At 44.1% G+C, this 20,760-nt stretch overlaps 1 protein-coding gene and 1 pseudogene across 1 annotated transcript in view; one reads left to right on the plus strand and one right to left on the minus strand.

The window, feature by feature from the left end:
• Nucleotides 1-5,984: 5,984 nt before the first annotated feature.
• Nucleotides 5,985-6,725, minus strand: LOC147186587 (uncharacterized; annotated as a pseudogene).
• A 7,309-nt stretch (nt 6,726-14,034) lies between these two features.
• LOC147186588 (phospholipid-transporting ATPase ABCA1-like) overlaps nt 14,035-20,760 on the plus strand; it is a 43,369-nt gene continuing 36,643 nt past the window's right edge. Inside the window, exons 1-3 of the mRNA XM_086102246.1 lie at nt 14,035-14,205; nt 14,450-14,540; nt 18,115-18,257. Coding sequence (XP_085958372.1) covers nt 14,059-14,205; nt 14,450-14,540; nt 18,115-18,257 — 381 coding nt within the window. The 5' untranslated portion in view covers nt 14,035-14,058. The remainder of the gene's footprint in view (nt 14,206-14,449; nt 14,541-18,114; nt 18,258-20,760) is intronic.

Consider the following 20,760-nt stretch of genomic DNA (forward strand, 5'->3'; position numbering starts at 1 on the left):
TTCCACGAAATATACCTCAGCGCAGTTCATTGTGGTTGCAAAGCGCTGAGAAGTTTCTCCAAAGACAAAATCATGCCATTTATTCCTCAACTCTTGAGACGTTGCCATGTGACACCAAAGTGTGCAGCAGTCGTTCAGGGTTTTTTCTTTAGTTACGTGGGCATGGAACAACATTTTGCTCCTTTTGCATTTCCAAAGTCTCATGTATATCAATGAAAACTAACATAGTTGACAAATTCATTCATCAAACTAATTTTGCCCTAGATTATGCACAACACCGTGCGGAAATCTTGGATTTTGATCATGGAGTAGGATCTTTAGCGAGAAAAGGTCAGAGCATATGATGTTAAAAGTATTATCATTTGAACATTTAGTGATATTTGTTGAGATCTGCAGTTGATAGTTTCTTCTTCGAAATGATGTCTATTTAGAGCTCATTGAAGCTGACCCAAGTAACCTGGTCCTTGGCGTCAGCATAAATAACCTGGTGAAAATCTACAAGAAAGGAGCCGTGATGGCTGTCGACCACCTCAACCTGAAGTTCTATGAGGGGCAGATCACCTCATTTCTGGGTCACAATGGAGCAGGAAAAACTACCACCATGTAGGAGCAGTTTCAGTTTTGCAACCTTTTACCAATGTTTGACTCAGATTTAAAGCTGCATCAGAAAGTGCCCCCTTTTCAACCCCTCCCTCCTGATATAATGCCCAAATGCTTAAGTTTGTATTTACTTGCTATGTGTTACAGTTAGTTTCATATCACAGATTGTTTTCATATCACAGAATTGATTTCATTTTTATTACATAATCTGCACTGACAAAAGTGTGTGTGTGTGTGTGTGTGTGTGTGTGTGTGTGTGTGTGTGTGCGTGCGTGCGTGCGTGCGTGCGTGTGTGTGTGTGTGTGTGTGTGTCAGATCTGTTATGACTGGTATGTTCCCGCCCACCTCGGGGACGGTCTACATCAACGGAATGGACGTCTGCTACCACTTGAACATCATCCGAAAGATCCTGGGCGTTTGTCCACAAGACAATGTCCTGTTTGACTTGTAAGGATTGTCTTGTTAGATTGATGCACTCACAAATCCCAAAAGTAGAATAAAATGGTCATGCACAATCTAAGAACCAATAAATGAGTTCATTCCATGATGAGAACCAAGATCTGAGACTAACTTGCACGGATGGGAAACCGCAAGCTTAATAATAAACTTATAAGCACCTCACTGACATAGTCAATGAAATCTAATCCATCTAAAAGATTGACTTTTAACGACAATAATAATATTACTTTTCATTTGAAAGCGCTTTTAATAGGACTGAAAAACATTCCAACAGGAATTAAGAGTTACGGGATAAAAACGTAGACTTCAAAGCAAAATATACACAAGTTGTAAAACGAATGTCAAGAAAAGAAAAATGAGAAACAAAGATTATAGGATGTTTAAAAAGTTGCGGAATGGGTTAGTTTTGAGGAATGAATGACGTGAAGGGAGGCCAGTACAGTTGCGGATGTATTGAAGAGAGTTGCAGTGGGTCGAGCGCCACTTGCCTTCCTCCGCTCAGGCTTGCTCGTTCTCTCTCGCCGCCCCTCACCTGCTCTCGCCATTCGTTGTCGTTTGCTAGTGCTATCTCTTGAGCATGGTAAGTTTTAGCTTCACTAATTACATTGGCCAGGGAGTGAAAATGCGGTAGATCTTAGGTACCGTAGTTGTGTATTTTGCAGAAATAATCAGAAGCCTGGGTGCTCAATAGCATGAGAAATAATGCTTAACTATTTCTAAAATGCATATTAATAATAATAATAAAAATGCATTTTATATATAAGCGCCTTTCAAGACACCCAAGGACACTTTACAATAACAAAAACAATGAAACACAATACGGGTTGAGCAGCGGCAGCCAAACGCGCCAGCGTTCACTCCCGGAAGTCAGAAAGAAACCACAAGGGAGGGTGATGGTAGGTCATGTACAAAACCCTCTTGAGTCATTCGGCATTTTTTTCTGAATACAGTATTTTGAAAAAAAAAAAAAGAAAAACGCGATCCAGTGAAGCCGCGATAAATGAAACACAATATAGCGAGGGATCACTGTCTGTCATAAGAAAATAACTGGGGGAAAGACGAACAAATAGTGAGAATATAATCGGATGAAATTACACAAAACAATAAAACAAAAATCTTCTTTCCTCTGTGTCTTTTTGCTGCAGTTTAACAGTGGGGGAGCATCTTTGGTTTTATGGATGTCTGAGGGGCAGGCCGAAAGACGAAGTGAGGTTGGAATGTGATTCTTGGCTTCAAGAGGTTGGACTTCTTTGTAAACGCCACGAACTTGTTAAAAACCTCTCTGGTGAGCTCTTACATTTGTAGTATGATAACCGTGATGGGAGAAAAATATTCCCTTGCTTCAGAGTTTCGACTAAATAGGGAGTTTTTAATCACGTACTGTCCGTCTGTCAGCTCATTGCTGCTTTAATGAATAGCTTTTTTTACTGTTTTATTTGTTTGGGGTTTTTTTTGTTAATTGCAACATACCCTTTAATCTCCTTTATGCTGTCCACAGGTGGTATGAAGAGGAAACTGTTGGTGATACTTGCTTTCGTTGGAGGCTCCAAGGTGGTTGTTTTGGATGAGCCTACAGCAGGAGTGGACCCATTCTCCCGTCGGTCCATTTGGGACTTGTTGCTGAAATATCGCAAGGGTGAACTCAGATTGTCGGTTTGAGGGGCATTCTATTATTCGTTTACTTTCGGAGATGGCCTAAAGTTCAATTATGTCAACACTTTCTATTGATTTTGTAAAACGCAAGAGGTCAAGTTCCATTAGTGTCACCATGATACTATCAATGCAGTTTTTTGTCTTTCAGGCCGAACTATAATCCTCTCTACGCACTACATGGACGAGGCAGAACTGCTTAGTGATCGTATTGCCATCATCTCCCAGGGAAAGCTGTGCTGCTGTGGCTCACCGCTTTTTCTTAAATCTAAACTGGGATCTGGCTACACCCTGACTGTGGTCAAAAAGGCATCAACACAATTTCCCTACCTAGCATTCTTCCACCTCTTTGTTTATTTATTTGTTTTTATTTTACTATTTAAAAATGTAACTACACGCTGTTCTGATCCGAAATGGGTGAAGTAAGAGCCACTTACCTAAAAATACAACCAGTGGGGGTGGGGTGATTCATGAAAATCATTTTCGCCAATCCCAGGAAAACTGGAAAAACTGAAATGGTTGAAAAAACAGTATACACCAGGGGTGCCCAATACATCGATCGCAATCAACCGCGAGCTTGCGGTCTGGTCCCAAGTCAATCGTGAGTTGAAGGGGGGAATGTGTGTGTGTTATTGATATGAGACATTTTTTTGTGTGAGTGGACACTGCACCCTAAGCATCCTGTCAGTTTCACATTAACAATAATAAAATAAAATTATAAAATTAAAATGGTCTAAAATAAAAACACAGGTCACCTTTAACTGACAGTGACTCAGGATGTGCATCACCGGAAGTTGTTAGTGGTCAATAGTCTGCATTTGGAGCTTGCGATCAGAGCTTTTGATATATATATATATATATATATATATATATATATATATATTAGAACTGTCAGTTTAGCGCCTTTTTATCGGCATTAATTTAAATGAATTTTAATGGGATTACATTTTTTCTCGCGAGATTAACGCGGCGCACGTAAATAAACCAAAAACAAAACAACAAGCGCGCTGCACAGGTCCACGCACATGTTTGTTTTGCTAGCCACGGCAGCGCGAGACACCGAAAACTGACACTTTTTTTCTTCTTTCTTCTTTCTACCCACAATCTTGCTGCTGTAGACTGTAAATTCCGAGCAAGAAGGACCAACATAATCGACATAGCCTGACTGCTGTGTTCAAAGCAAACTTGAGAAAACCGAAGTATGCAACTGTGGCTTAAATCCACGATAGGCTAAGTACTAGTTTATCTTAGATGTGAACTTTATAATGTTGTATTGCTCTGTTTTGATTCTCGAAAAGAGCTGTGATAGCAGCTGTTGTGTGACAAAATATTTTTTTCACTGTTGTTGATGGACAGTAATATTGTGTGAGATTATGTGTGAATAACTTCTCCAAGTGAAAAATGTTAATGTAAAATTGAAAATCGAAATTGTTATTTCATTCAATATTTGCATTTTGCAAACTGATTCATGATTCCATGTTGATGGGAGCATTAAAATGGGGAAAAATAGGACAAAAAATATAAAAGGAAACTCAGAAACGATAAAAATGTGTGAGTAATCACGATAAATTTTTAGTTAATTTGAGTTAATTATGTTAGTTGCTTTTTTAATTAGATTAAATATTTTAATCGTTTGACAGCTCTAATATATATATCTATATATCTATAGATATATAGATATATATATTAAATCCTCGTCTCACCCCTCGGGTGGTGTCCGTCCCCCATTCAGCTTGGGTCCTCTACCAGAGGCCAGGAAGCTTGAGGGTTCTGCGCAGTATCCTTGCTGTTCCCAGCACTGCACATTTCTGGACTGAGATGTCCGATGTTCTTCCCGGGATCTGTTGCAACCACTCATCTAGTTTGGGGGTCACTACCCCGAGTGCTCTGACCACTACAGGCACGACTGTCACCTTTACCTTCCAGGCTCTCTCCAGCTCCTCTCTGAGCCCTTGGTATTTCTCGAGTTTCTCGTGTTCCTTCTTTCTGATGTTTCCATCACTTGGGACTGCTACATCCACTACAATGGCTTTCCTCTGCCCTTTATCTATGATCACGATATCCGGTTGGTTCGCCATTACCATCTTGTCAGTCTGGATCTGGAAGTCCCACAGGATCTTCGCTCGGTCATTCTCCACCACCTTCGTAGTTGTTTCCCATTTTGACCTTGGGGTTTCCAGTCCATACTCCGCACAAATGTTTTGGTAGACTAATGCCAGCCACTTGGTTATGGCGTTCCATGTAGGCTTTCCCTGCCAGCATCTTACACCCTGCAGTTATGTGTTGGATCGTCTCAGGTGCCTCTTTGCACAACCTACACCTTGGGTCTTGTCTGGTGTGGTATTCTGGGCCTCTATGGCTCTAGTGCTCAGGGCCTGCTCCTGAGCAGCCAGGATGGTTCCTCTGTGCTGTCCTTCAGGCCAGCCCTCTCTAGCCACTGATAGGACTTCTCGAGATCAGCTACTTCAGTTATGGTCCGGTGGTACATCCCGTGTAGGGGCTGGTCCTCCCATGATGGTCCCTCTTTCAGCACCTCATCCTCTGTTCCCCATTGTCTGAGTCATTCTCTGAGTACGTCATTCATTGGAACCTTCTCCTTGATTTATTCATGGAACTTGAATGATTCATTCTGGACAGTGGATCTCACACTCACTAGTCCCCGGCCTCCTTCCTGACGTCTTGACTACAGTGTGTGCTAAGGTGGAACCCTCCATGCATGGTAAGGAGCTTTCTGGTCTTAACATCCGTGGTCTGAATCTCTTCCTTTGGCCACCTTATTATTCCTGCAGGGTATCTGATAAGATAAGATATCCTTTATTTGTCCCACACTGGGGAAATTTACAATCACTGGCAGGGCACAGCTGTTTATTGTCTTATTCTTGCCATTGAGCTAGCTTCTGAGGACTTGCCTCACCTGCTGGAGGTATTTGGCTGGAGCTGCTCTCCTTGTTGCCAGTTTGAGGTTGCCATTGGCTTATGGTACTGTATAACGAGGTACTTGTCGCTGTCCTCAAGGTCTGCTATTGTTCCTTCAGGGAGTGAGACCCCTTCCGTGTGGACTACCTTGCCTCTCTTAGTCACCATCCGACAGCATTTCTCAAGCCCGAATGACATCCCGATCTCACTGCTGTTGTTTGATGGGGCTGCACCCTTTGAGGAATCCTACATGATAAAGATCGTTCGCACTTGGTTAGCCATCCTGGGTGAGTCCCATCCATCAGCAGCTGGTTCATTTGTGCTGCTAGGAGCTCATGGAGTGCTGTGAGTTTCTTTCGCTAGCTGGTGTGGACCATGTCCGAGCCTGGTGCTGTCCGGTTTTTCATGTCTGAGACTCTTTCCTGAATATCTGCCACTGTTATGGTAACTGAGTTCTCTTCAGGGAGGTTGCTCGGCTCCTCTCTCAAGAGCCACCAGATATTGTGCACTGTTTTATGTGTGATTCTCCCATATGCCTTTCAGTTCCCACTCTTGGTGGGTCTGTGCTGCTCTTAGAACCCTGCCACTGAGCGTACACTTTCACAGGTTGGGTTGCGAACAGCCTGTTTATTCGTCTGGCCTCATTCTCTTTCGTGTATCTGTTTGGGCGACTGGACAAGGCTTGGAGCCTTTGTTTTGCAGTTTCGAGTGCTTCAGTTATGGTCATCTGGATGTACCTCTCGGGGTATCGGCCTTTTCATCACACCTCTCTGGGCTCTGTCAATTGACTCGCATCTTTCAGAGCTGCCTTGATCTTTTCCTACAGATGTCTTTTCCATGGGTAATGTATCTAATGGCTCCCATGGTTGCTTTTATAGCCAAGCATCTCTCGGTTCACTGATGCTGAAGCATATATCAGCTCATTGGTTTCCGTGATCACTATGGGAGGGATCACCCTCAGTGCTGCATTCAGTTTCCACGAGACTTTCGGGTGGTCCTTCACAGAGCCGTTGTAATCAGTTTCTAGTTTGCCAAGCTTTCATTCTCGCCATGATCTTAATTTACCGGTCAGTTGCATTCTCGCTCAGCATTTCATTCATTGGGGCTGGCCTCCCAATCTCATCAGTTGCATTCATTGGGGCTTGCCTCCCAATCTCTGGTCTCACCTCCTCCTCAGATCTCGCAGCCTGCAGCCCTTCAACATGAAATCTGTGTTGTACCTCATCAATCTCAAGTTGCGATAGCAATTGCCTTTGTGGATGTTTGAACACTGAGCTACTCGTTGTTTTGTGTTCAACCGTGACTGTGGGTTTCGAAATAACCATTCAGCCCACATTCTCTGCATGTTTGCACTGAGGATTGAGAGGAAGAAATTTCATCTATGTTGCATGTCAAACATAAAGCATATTTGACAACAAAGATGAACTTGACCTTGAACTTGATATAACCCCTCTTACGAGGGTTGCTTGAGTAGGAGCATTCCAACAGAGCATCTTGCCCATCTCCTCTTCGTTTCAGTAGCCCATTTTTCATCAAGGTGCTCTTGTTCCCCAGCACAAACTGCGCAATCATCACAAACTGGGTTGATACATGCAACTGGCTCGTGCTGCTTGCCGTATATCTGCATGTCGCAAATATAATGTTTAGCCAATTGAATAAGCGACCCTTTGTGCTTTATATATTTGTAAATGTGACACTAAAGGAGTCAGTGAATCACCAACCATGAACCTCACCGCACGCCACTGGTATGAGGTAGGAATTAGTGTGAAGGATCTTGCCCAAGGACCCACACTGAATGATGTTATGTGCATTGTCTCAAGCGGGAACCGAAACCCAGTTTTCCGTACACCAAACCGGTGCCTTACTAACTGAGCTATCCAGTCGCTTATATTATATATATACACTGTATGTATATATATTAGAGCTGCAAAACGATTAAAATATTTAATCATGATTAAAAATGCAACTGTCATAATTAACTAATAATAATTCATAATTAATCGTGATTATTCACATATTTTTTAATCATTTTTAAATTTACTTCAATATTTTTTTGTCCTATCTTTTCCCGTTTTAATGCTCTCATGACTATAGAATCATGGATCAGTTTTCTATGGACAAATGCAAATATTTACTGAAACAATTTAAATTTTCAATTTTACATGGTAGTCCAGTGATTAGCACGTCGACTTCACAGTTCAAAGGTACCGGGTTCAATTCCAGCTTCGGCCTCCCTGTGTGGAGTTTGCATGTTCTCCCCGGGCCTGCGTGGGTTTTCTCCGGGCACTCCGGTTTCCTCCCACATTCCAAAAACATGCATGGCAGGCTATTTGAACACTCTAAATTGTCCCTAGGTGTGAATGTGAGCGTGGATGGTTGTTCGTCTGTGTGTGCCCTGCGATTGGCTGGCAACTGGTTCAGGGTGTCCCCCGCCTACTGCCCGGAGACGGCTGGGAAAGGCTCCGGCACCCCCCGCGACCCTAGTGAGGATCAAGCGGTTCGGAAAATGGATGGATGGATTTTACATGGACCTTTTTCATTTGGAGCAGTTATTCACACAATCTCTCACACAATATTATTGTCCATCAACAACAGTGAAAAAATATTTTGTCACACAACAGCTCCTTTCATAGCTCTTTTGAGGGAATCAAAAAGAGCAATATAAAATTATAAAGTGCACATCTAAGGTAAACTCGGACACAGCCTACAGTGGATTTAAGTCATGGTTGCATACTTCGTTTTTCTCAAGTTTGCTTTGAACACAGCAGTCAGGCTATGTTGTTTCTGTTGGTCCTTCTTGCGCGGAAGTCTCTCTGTGGTTTTGTGTCGACATCATTTCGGATGATTAGACTTGATTCAAGGCACAACACTGGAGACGTTTTATTTTCAGTGTGCTCACTACCACTGCACCGCTGAACTCTTGAAGTGCCTCAGCGCACCGTCACTGTCAGACAAACACAGAGAAGCTCCGCCCCCTTTATTTATATGGGCACGGAACACGGTAACCTTCAACACAAAATAGTTCCAAACAACAACAATCGCGTCAGTGGCATACATCGTACTCAACAGGCAACCTCTTTATTCACCAGAGGCTCATCAACGTAGTCTCATATTTCTCTCCCGAAACAGTGTCTTCTGCCGCTTGGTGTACCTTAGCCTTCTCTGCTACGTACAATTTCTGTAGATAGCTTGTCATGGAGGCTCTCGTTGGCAATTCGTCGTGGAGTCGTTAGATGCAATGCAAATGATTTCAGCTTGAGTCTATCTATGGACAATGTTGACAGGCTTGCATGCAGTAGCCATACATTTAGCTATGGCTTCAGCAAATATGTTCTTCATGTTATCCATTTTCTTCGCTTTGAAATGATCCATAGCTGTCTGTCTTAGACGAGGGGGCAGAGTACTCACATCAGCTGTGTGCTTGGCCATTAACTGGCATTTCAGACTCGACAGGCTATGATGATAGCTCAGTTTACGACTGCAAAACATACAGGTAACTGTGGTCTTGTTAGTGGAACCATCTGGCAATTTTTTAAAAGTAAACTTCCTCTTCATAAACTCTTGAAGTATCCCTTTTCGGTGTCTCATGCTGCCATGGCTGGCAAAACAGACATGGACGTGGACCTGTGCAGCGCGCTGGTTGTTTTGTTTCCGTTTTTTTTATAGAGCAACGTAACATCCGCTGTGACATGTTGCCACATTAATCTTGCGATAAAAAAATGGAATCACGTGAAAATTGATTGAAATTAACGCCGATAATGCACTAAACTGACAGCTGTAATATATATACAGTGATTCCTTGCTATTTCGCAGTTCGTTTGTCGTGGCTTCAGTGCATCGTGGATTTTTTCAAACATTCATTAAAAAAAAAAGATATACCTGTATTAGTATACAGCATTAAGTCGTGTTAATTACTTTAAAATTTACTTCTACATGCATGTATACCATTAGATTTGGCTTTATAAATATGTACATGTACCTATATGGAGGGGTGGCGGCGCGACTTCGTGGATTTTCGTTTATCGCGGGTGGTTTTGGTCCCCATTAACTGCGATAAACGAGGGATTACTATACATACATATATATATAGAGAGAGAGAGAGAGAGAGAGCGGCTGGATAGCTCAGTTGGTAAGGCATCGGTTTGACGTACGGGAGACGGGGCAAAAATGAGCACATAACACCATCCAGTGTGGGTCCTTGGGCAAGATCCTTCACGCTCATGCCTACCTCATACAATGATGAGAGACAATAAAATGAATGACATGCCAGCTCAGACGTCGCCCGGCCAACAAGGTCTGCGTCAGGTGCTGGGGAACCAGAGCACCTTGATGAAAAATGGGCTACTGGAACAGAGCGGAGATGGGCGAGATGCGATAACATGGCTCTGTTGGAATGCTACTACTCAAGCAACCCTAGTCAGAGGGGTTACATGCAGAGAATGTGGGCTGAATGGTTACTTCGAAACCCACAGTCACGGTTGACCGCGAAACAACTAGTAACTCAGTGTTCGAACATCCACAAACGGCAACTGCTTTCACAACTTGAGATTGATGAGGTACAACGCAGGTTCCATTGTGAAGGGCCCCAGGCTGCCAGATCAGAGGAGGAGGTCATACCAGAGATTGGGAGGCAAGCCCCAATGAATGCAGATGATGAGATTGGGAGGCCAGCCCCAATGAATGAAATGCTGAGCGAGGCAGCAACTGACCTGAAAGCTAAGATCATGGCGAGAATGAAAGCTGGGCAACCTAGAAACCGATTACAACGGCTATGTGAAGTACCACCTGAAAGTCTCATGGAAAGTGTGAATGCAGCACTCTGAGGGCAATCCCTACCATAACGATCACGGAAACCAATGAGCTGATATACGCTTCAGCATCAGTGATCCTAGAGATGCTTGGCTATAAGAGCAACCATGGAAGCCATGAGATACGTTACCCACCATGGAAAAGACGGTTGGAGGCTAAGATCAAGGCGGCTCGGAAAGATGTGAGTCAATTGACGGAGGCCCAGAGAGGTGTGATGAAAAGGCCGATACCCGAAAGGTACATCCAGATGACCATACCCGAAGCACTCGAAACTGCCAAACAAAGGCTCCAAGCCTTGTCCAGTCGCCGAAAGAGGGACACGAAAGAGCATGAGGCAAGACGAATAAACGGGCTGTTCGCAACACAACCTGCGAAAGTGTACGCTCAGTGGCAGGGTCCTAACAACAGAGCTGACCCACCAAGACTGGAAACTGAAAGGTACTGGAAAGGCAGATGGGAGAAGGAGGTTGCACATAACAGCAGTGCACAATGGCTGGTGACCCTGAGAGAGGAGCACAGCAACCTCCCTGAACAGAACCCAGTTACAATAACAGTGGCAGGCATACAGGAAAGAGTCTCAGATAGGAAGAACTGGACAGCACCAGGCCTGGACATGGTCCACACCTACTGGGTAAAGAAACTCACAGCACTCCATGAGCGCCTAGCAGCACAAATGAACCAGCTGCTGAGGGATGGGACTCACCAAGGATGGCTAACGGAAGGGCGAACGATCCTGATCATGAAGGATCTCTCAAAACTATCCTGATCATGAAGGATCCCTCAAAGGGTGCAGTCCCATCCAACTATCGGCCAATAACCTGTCTCTCCACAACATGGAAGCTCATGTCAGGCATCATTGCGGCGAAGATAAGTGGACACACGGATCAATACTTGAGCGAAGCACAGAAGGGCATTGATAGAGATACCAGAGGAGCCAAACATCAGCTCCTGGTTGACAGAACAGTCGCATAAGACTGCAGGTCCCGACATACCAACCTGTGCACAGCCTGGGTTGATTACAAGAAAGCCTACGACTCGATGCCACATACATGGATCACTGAATGCTTGGAGTTATATAAGGCGAACAGGACCTTAAGGGCCTTCGTTGCGAACTCGATGAGGATGTGGAAAACCACACTTGAAGCCAATGGCAAGCCACTTACCCAAGTGTCCATCAAATGTGGCATATACCAAGGTGATGCACTCTCCCCACTGCTGTTCTCCACAGGACTGAACCCCCTAGGCCAAGTAATCTCCAAGACAGGCTATGGATACCGCCTCAGAAATGGAGCTGTCACCATCCATGTAGAGTCACCCCCTCTACATGGATGACCGAAAGCTGTACGCTAAGAGCGAAAGGGACATAGACTCCCTGATCCACACAACCAGGATCTACAGCAGCGACATCGGGATGTCATTCGGGCTTGAGAAATGTAGTCAGATGGTGACTAAGAGAGGAAAGGTAGTCCGCACTGAAGGGGTCTCACTCCCTGAAGGAACAAGAGCAAACATTGAGGACAGCTACAAGTACCTCGGTATACCTCAAGCCAATGGCAACCTCGAACTGGCAACAAGGAAAGCGGCTACGGCCAAATACCTCCAGCAAGTGAGGCAAGTCCTAAGAAGCCAGCTCAATGGCAAGAATAAGACCCGGGCAATAAACAGCTATGCCCTGCCAGTGATCAGATACCCTGCAGGAATAATAAAGTGGCCAAAGGAAGAGATTCAGACCACAGACGTTAAGACCCGAAAGCTCCTAACCATGCATGGAGGGTTCCATCCCAAATCCAGCACCCTGAGACTGTACGCAAGCCGAAAGGAAGGAGGCCGGGGACGAGTGAGTGTGAGAGCCACTGTCCAGGATGAAACATCCAAGCTCCATGAATACATCAAGGAGAAGGCTCCAACGGATGACGTACTCAGAGAATGTCTCAGACAATGGGGAACAGAGAATGAGGCGTTGGAAGAGGGACCATCATGGGAGGACAAGCCCCGACACGGGATGTACCACCGGACCATAACTGAAGTGGCTGATCTCAAGAAGTCCTATCAGTGGCTAGAGAGGGCTGGCCTGAAGGACAGCACAGAGGCACTCATCATGGCTGCTCAGGAGCAGGCCCTGAGCACCAGAGCCATTGAGGCCCAGATATACCACACCAGACAAGACCCAAGGTGTAGGTTGTGCAAAGAGGCACTTGAGACGATCCAACACATAACTGCAGGGTGTAAGATGCTGGCAGGGAAAGCCGACATGGAACGCCATAACCAGGTGGCTGGCATAGTCTACCGAAACATCTGTGCGGAGTATGGACTGGAAACCCCAAGGTCAAAATGGGAAACACCTCCGAAGGTGGTGGAGAATGACAGAGCGAAGATCCTGTGGGACTTCCAGATCCAGACTGACAAGATGGTAATGGCGAACCAACCAGATATCATGATCATAGATAAAGGGCAGAGGAAAGCCGTTGTAGTGGATGTAGCGGTCCCAAGTGATGGAAACATCAGAAAGAAGGAACACGAGAAACTCGAGAAATACCAAGGGCTCAGAGAGGAGCTGGAGAGAGCCTGGAAGGTAAAGGTGACAGTTGTGCTTGTGGTGGTCGGAGCACTCGGGGCAGTGACCCCCAAACTAGATGAGTGGTTGCAACAGATCCCGGGAACAACATCGGACATCTCAGTCCAGAAATGTGCAGTGCTGGGAACAGCAAGGATACTGCGCAGAACCCTCAAGCTTCCTGGCCTCTGGTAGAAGACCCGAGCTGAATGCGGGACGGACACCACCCGAGGGGGGGTGAGACGAGGATTTCTTTATAAAATATATATATATATAATTTCTTTTTTTTTTGTGGTCTTCTCATTCCAAGTTTGTCCATCTATCAGTGGATGGATCCTGGATCATGGTTCAGAAAATGCTTAACCGCTTTATCCTCGTTGTTGCGGTGGGTGCTGGAACCTATCCCAGCTGTCTTCAAGCAGGAGGCGGTTGCCTACCCTGAACGGTTGCCAGCCTCTTGCAGATTCCAAGTGTGTTTCATGTACAATTCACTGACCTCGACCACTGGGAGAAACATTTTTAAAACGATAGACGTGTGCGGTCGGGTCAGTTGCGGGAGGTTCGACACTTGAAAAGTAGATCTTTGGTCAAAAAAGTTTGGCCACCCCTGGTATACACTAAATCTCCATAATTGAGTACTACTCAGTTCCGTTTCTGGAGGTGTTTTCAACAGTTATCTCCGAACATGTATTTGAACAACAAATCTGTGATTCACTTTGCAGGGTCTTGAAGCTAACTACTGAAAATAATAACACGTACCTGAAAATCGTTTTTGAGTAGCTCGCAATGTTTCACGATATCAAAGCAGTGTAAATGTCATGTGTTTCAGGACAGCGATTCATCAGGGGATAGAGACGCACCCAGACAGGGTCATAGTCTGGATATTGTGGCCAATAGCTCGTGTGAGTGTTCTTTGTGAATCCAACTTGCTGGACGTGGTTAACAAGTAAATTTTGAATGATGGTTCAGGCACAGTGTGAGTATGATCTTGACTGGCCTCCACCTACACTGTAGCCATGGAAGCGCTGCTGGCTCTGGCACAGTGTCACTTTCCTAGTGCCAGCCTTGTGATGGAGTCCTTGCGTGAGGCAGTGATCAATATACCCCAGGAGGCCTCCATGAACAACCGCCTAGCTGACTTCCTTTCTGAACTGGATCAGAATCTGAGCCAAGTTGGAATTATCACCTATGGATTGTCTGACACTAAACTAGAGGATGTAAGCAAATCTTTGCCCTTATGAAAACACATTTGCAGGCTATCATTGAGATTTGAAAACCAACAGCTGTTACAATCACATGTATTCAAAATAATAAAAGAAAAAGTTCCATCCATACATGTTATGACATAGAGTTAAACTTTTTTTCATCAACATTTATTTCAACACAATCAGCTTCAAAAGTTGAATTTTTTACCAAATTCAAATATGATTTAAACGTGAAAATGTGTCATATCTTGTCCAGATCTTTCTACGAGTGGTGGAGGAAACTGAGTATCAGTTGGAATCAGAGCTGCATGCTGATCCTCCTCAGCAATCAACAGAGCAGAATGATGGTGAGAGCAGGATAGGGGCTGTGTGTGTGTGTGTGTGCGTGTTTGTGTGTGTGTGTGTGAGCACGTGCGTACGCAGTCAATGTCATGTTTGGTTATATTTACCAATACAAGTCATTCAACCCTGATGACAAACTTGAAGTTGCCTTATTCATGTACTTACGAGTGCAGTTATGGTATAGGCCAGGGGTCTTTTCTTTTTTTGGACAATATTTCAATAGCTTTAGAAAATATTCTTTCACAAGGCACAGATGAAGCTGGGTTGCAGAGAAATGCGAGTGCCAGTTTATATAAATTTGGGTAGGTATGGCCCAGTTTCATGGCTCTCCTTGCTCTCATGCAAGGCTCAAAAATACCTCAACATAGACAAGGTGCTATTGTTGTATAAGTTCCCTTGCACACAACAGACACTTCACCTGTGAAATAACAATAGTTAGACACAAGAACAAGCAAAAAACTGCATTGTCACATTTATATGAATGCAGTTTTTCTTCCTTACCTTATTGGAAGCAATCAAATCAAAATGTTCCCATACAGGGGATGATCAGCTTTTTCGCACAGGTTCCATCACAAGCAACGGACAAGGCTCGAAAAAAGATTGCACTAGTTGCACTGTTGTGCACAGGTGTAACAAGTACAGGAGCCCGAAATCCACAAAATGTGAGATAACAGGCGATCGCCATTGCATTTTGCAACCATTTATACCGTAGTCTGTACTCTGTTTGCAATGTGTGCCAAATGTCGGACCACTCACAAAGCGTATATGTGATTCAGCCGGCCCGCGAGGCTTCACACGTCGGCATTTCCGGGTCTTGCCGAAATGGCGCATGCCTCGATACAAGCTGCGTGGAAACTCCTCTCCCATTACTCGACACAAGCTTCGGAGCCTCGGCCCATTTTGTCCCATCACTAGCTTACGTGAGTTGGGTTCTTTCGTTTTGTTTGACTCTGATTAACTTCTTCCTTGCCTTTTGTGCAAGCGCTTTTGTTTGTTGTTGTTTTTTTTTTTTAAGATATCCTTTATTTGTCCCGCAATGGGGAAATTTACAGTCAGAGTTCAGAAAGGAAACCACTAGTTAGGGAGAGGGGAAAAAAAACACGCTCGAACTATCCTCTTCTGAGGATAATTTCAGTCCAGGATAAAAAAAGACCCTAGCACATAAATAAGCATATTACAGTTACAACAAGTCACACGACATAACATGTAATGAGGGGGCGGATGAAGGAGCCTTCGTTGAGAGCCAAGCAGAAAATTTATTTTTCCTGGTTCTTGTTTGACCAGCGCTTTATGTTTCTACTTTGTTGGTGCATTTTTTTGGGTTTTTTTGTATTAAACATTTTTGTTGCTAGTTTTTGCCTGGAGTCTACTATATTGAGAATCCCAAACTTTGGGCGAGACAGAACGGGAAGCGTGGCAGGTCGCTGTTAAGTGCCCTGATATCCTCGATGTGAAAGGAAAACAGTTGGGAAGAAGAGGAGCCGGGGAAAAAAAAACAATAGACTCCAACCATTCTTCTTGAATGGAAGAGCCAGAGGAAAAAAAACCAGCACATGTAGCGTACATTTGAAAATCCGTTGAACAATTCTCGAGACTTAACATGGAATGAACAGGATTGGGGAGGGAGGAAAATGGGAGAGCGTCACAATCTGTGAAACAAGTTGTAGACATTAGGTGCACTCAAGTCTCTCCAGTTGTGACGGGGGAGGGAGCGGAGTGAATAAGGATCCAGCAAAGACTTTTGAACCTGCAGCTGCAAGGCCAAAACCTGATCAGTCACAGGCTCAGGGAGGAGTTATGGAGAGAAGGAGATAGGAATACTCGCATCTGTGTGTTTTGTTTTTCCATCCCGGGGAAAGTCCAGATAATTGTTTTGAGAAGATGCCGTCAACAATTTCAGACAGCCTTGAATGTCTTTTAGCATGTGACGCTGAGCGACATTAATTTGCTGAGTACTTAATCAATCAGTCAATCAATTTTCATTGGTGTCAATGTTTGCAAAACACTTAATTACAACACACGTTACATTCACTCAAAAAATCATTTGAAATGTAAGAATTTTCAACAGATGGATACATGTCCGCATCGACATGAGATTGAATTAAATCGAATCGAATGGAAAAAAATGTAATCGAAGTGAACTCTCATGAATTGACATCGACACCCAACCCTACGAAATGCAGCACCAATATCTGCAGTATCTCCGATGGGCTTCACTTTGCCTAGTGGTGCTGTGAGTCATCATTTCATCCATGAGGTTTGGTGCAGTTCAGGGAAAATAAATAAGCATCACACAACCGAGTGGTAAGTGTGTCAACCTCACAGTGCAGGGGTCGTGGGTTTGATTCCAGGTCCTGTGTGGAGTTCGCATGTTCTCCCCGTGCCTGAGTGGGTTCTCTCCGTGTACCCCGGTTTCCTCCCACACTCCCAAAACATGCATGGCAGGCTGATTGAACACTCTAAATCAGTGGTCACCAAACACCAAACTACTAATGTGGAGGCGGGCCGGATCCACATTTGGTCCGGCCCCCCTGAACAATACCAGAGAGTCTTTTGATTTATTTTACATCTATGTATATTTGTATTTTATCATAAAATTTGGCTTTTGCAATAAAATATTCCTTAGTTATGAACTATTTTCATGATTAACTATTAGCTAGTAACAATTTCATAAACACATATAACGTGACATTTGTTCCATCCTTCTGCGGTCTGTGCCGTTATCTGGCAACCCCAGAAAAAAAAATGCTAAACCCGTCCCTCTCAAAGAGAACGTAATCATGGCGAAAAGGTGTGGTAAGAGAAAAAAAATTATTCGGAATACAGGGAATTTAACCCAAAATGGAGAAACAATTTTTTTTTTCAATGCAAAGAAAATATTGTCTGTCTCATCTGTCGGTGGCGGTATTCAAAGAATACAATCTGCGGAGACACTATGAATCCCGTCACGACAACAAGTACGATTTTTTGCATGGGCAAATGAGAGCAGACAAACTGTCAACGCTAAAAAGAGGAACGTTAGCTCAGCAAAATACATTTGTACGCCAAGCTGAGCTGAACCAGCCATCTGTTCGGGCTAGCTTTCGGTTTGCTCAACTGATTACAAGCAGTGGTAAGGAGAGTTTGTCAAGAAATGCATGAATGCTGTCGCGGAGGTGGTGTGTCCCTAGAAGAAAGACGTCTTTAATACCGCGAGTGTATCAAAAAAAGTTATTTGATTTTGTGTGGGTTTCTGGGAAACAATACATTTTTACGTCTAGGTACTCTTGCAGTCGCACTTTTGCTGTTACAAACTGACCCCGGCCCCCCCATCAGAGAAGCGAAAAGTTATGTGGCCCTCACAGGAAAAGGTTTGGGGACCACTAGGTGTGAGAGCGGATTATTGTTCGTCAATGTGTGCCATTGCGATTGGGTGGCAACCGGTTCAGGGTGTTCCCTGCCTACTAGACGACTGGAAAATATCCATCTATCCATCCATCCATCCATCCATCCATCCATCCATCCATCCATCCATCTATATCCACGCACACTGTTTATAGAACAATGTGCTGAACAAGATGCTGCAATGTGCTTTCACAGAATTTCAGGAGAAACATCTGCTGAGTGGATTTGGCCAAAGAGGCACCCTGACTCGATGGAGCATGACCTGCCAGCATCTGAGAGCTCTCTTTATCAAACGATGGCTGTATGCTCGCAGAAATACTCAAAGCTTCTTTGCTCAGGTGATGACACACTGCAAGTGAAAACAAGTGTCAGTATTAAGGACCTGGCACTCAGAAATGTAAAATATGTGCTCTTCCGCTATATTGCCTTTGATCAGAAATCATGTTTTTATTCATCCGTCCATCCATTTTCCGAACCGCTTAATCCTCACTAGGGTCGCGGGGGGTGCTGGAGCCTATCCCAGCTGTCTTCGGGCAGTAGGCGGGGGACACCCTGAATCGGTTGCCAGCCAATCGCAGTGTTTTTATTCATATAATTTTCAATTATAGAGGAGGGCTCCAGCTCTCGACGCTCATATGCAGTATTGTTGATGTCACATGCCACCTCAACAGGCCACACCTGAAAGGCACAGGCATACACACATTACAATGCACACAGTGTTTCACATTTCATGTGAGCAATTTTGTTTTGATAAAATACATTGGCAAATGCATTGAAGAAGTGATTTAACCCTCATATTATGTTGAAAAAAAATCACATTGATTATGTCGTGGGTCATTTTGACCCGTACTGTAAAAGTCCACACAAAATAGTCAAAAAACAGGTTACACCAGTAACAACTTTGTTTAAGATGATGTAAACATTCAGAAAAGAGACAGACAACAGATTTTTAATCCCAACAGTATATTTAAGAACTGTTTATGAAAGTTTTTCCATGTCACGTTTCTTTTTTTCATTTAACGTTTCTGAGATTTTCAGTGTTTTATCTGCAAAGTATTGCACTGGCAGTTGTATGTCTACTGTCAGATTGTCAAGCCCCCCTTTGGTGGAGTTGTAGGCCACTATCATTTGTGGTTTCATGTCTTCTCTTGTGCTCAGAGATGCATCTGTGTGCATTGCGTTCATTACAAGAACATTTTTGTTTTTCTTTGGGCAGTATGAAACAACTGCTGCTTTCTCAGTGAAAACAAACACTGAGGAATGCAGAGGTCTGCCCTGCATCTTCAGAATTTCACCGGGAATATCTGTCTTATTTCTTCTGACTGTTGCCAACATAGTCAGCTTTCTCTCCTGAACTTCATCACCAAGGCCGTACATTGTAAACAAGTTATGACTTTGCAGTCCTTTACTCATCTTCAGCACCACACACATCATCTGATTCTTCTCAGATGCTCCTTCAGGTAGCTTTCCAGGATGCACTTGCATATTCCATGCAAAACTAGATTTTGCATCACAGGCTGCCCACATTTTGATGCCATACTTGCCAGAAAGATCCTCTGTCTCTGAAAATGTCTTCCTCTGCATCACACTCCCAGTTCAAACTCTGTTATGAAGCTTCTTCAGCTGAAAATCTTCTTGAGCTCATTTTTGGTATGTTGGTGAAAGCAATGACATGAGAAGAGTGACGAGTCAAATGAGAGAAAGTTCCTGCTCTACACACACCTGGGTCTCTGGCAGTCACTGAGCAGTCAAAACAAAGTACATCAATTAGACATGTTTCTTTTGGATCTGAAAAGCTGCTTGCCCACATTAAAGTGCCTGGGTCAAAATGACCCCCAACATCATATTTTCTCTTTGAAGTCAAGATGGCGCCCGAGTAGGCAGCCGTCAGCAAGTGCTCTCATGAGCCTTGCTTTTTTTGTGTTTGTTTTGTCACTTTGTGTTTGTTGTTACGTCGTGTGGACCTGATGTGGACTTTTTTCAGCATTTTTTGGCCACAACATTCATCAAGGAGGAGACTCTGTGCTTGGTGGTTGCGTCTTCTCGGCAGCATGGGTATACCAGCACTGTTTTTGACTGGGAGGAATGTCTGCGCCATTTGACTGTCGTTGCTGGACAGTCCCGGGGCGCTTGTGTCTTGCGCCTGTAATGGGCAGCATTTTTCACAGCCCCGCTTTGTTCAGCGGAGAGATCGGTGCTGTTGAATGGTCTGCGGCTAGATAGATGTAAGTCTTGAGGAGCCGACGATGAGAAGAAAGGAGCGTTAGCGCGGAGCGCCGATGCGGATTTGGAGCTAGGAGTCGCGGTTTGGAGTTTGAAGCGGATTACGTGGGACAGGAGAAGTGAACTAATCTCTTTTCGTCAATGGACGCGACAGCTTCGTGTTTGCTTTCAAAACTTAGCTTGTAGCAGACGTGTGCACATTTTTAGCATGACGTCTCTGATCCACTGGAGAAAGGACACTTTGATCCTCTCCTCTTTCATCTATAACTGCTTCAGACAACAAAGTGTATGCAGAAAAGTGGTGAAGATTGCACGACTGTCTGTGTCCTATGTGTTGTGTTGTGTTATTTTTGTTATTTTGACTTCAAAATGGCGCCGCGAGAGTGGCTGCCTTTCCAGCAGCTCCTATATTTTGTTGTTCTACTTCTTCCTTTCATAACTTTGCTGCTGTGAATTGGGAATTTCTCCATTGCGAGACTAATAAAGGTTTTCTTATATTTGTATTCAAACTGTGCACAGACATCCCACTACACATCAGAGTGTCCAGATTTTACACACCAGTTCATGACCCTAGATGAGGAAAAGTCAATAAATTTCATGAAGAAAAAGAAAGGATAT

Source organism: Hippocampus guttulatus, chromosome 21, assembly GCF_054856545.1.
Source record: "Hippocampus guttulatus isolate MCC_2025c chromosome 21, RoL_Hgut_1.0, whole genome shotgun sequence".
NCBI lineage: Eukaryota > Metazoa > Chordata > Actinopteri > Syngnathiformes > Syngnathidae > Hippocampus > Hippocampus guttulatus.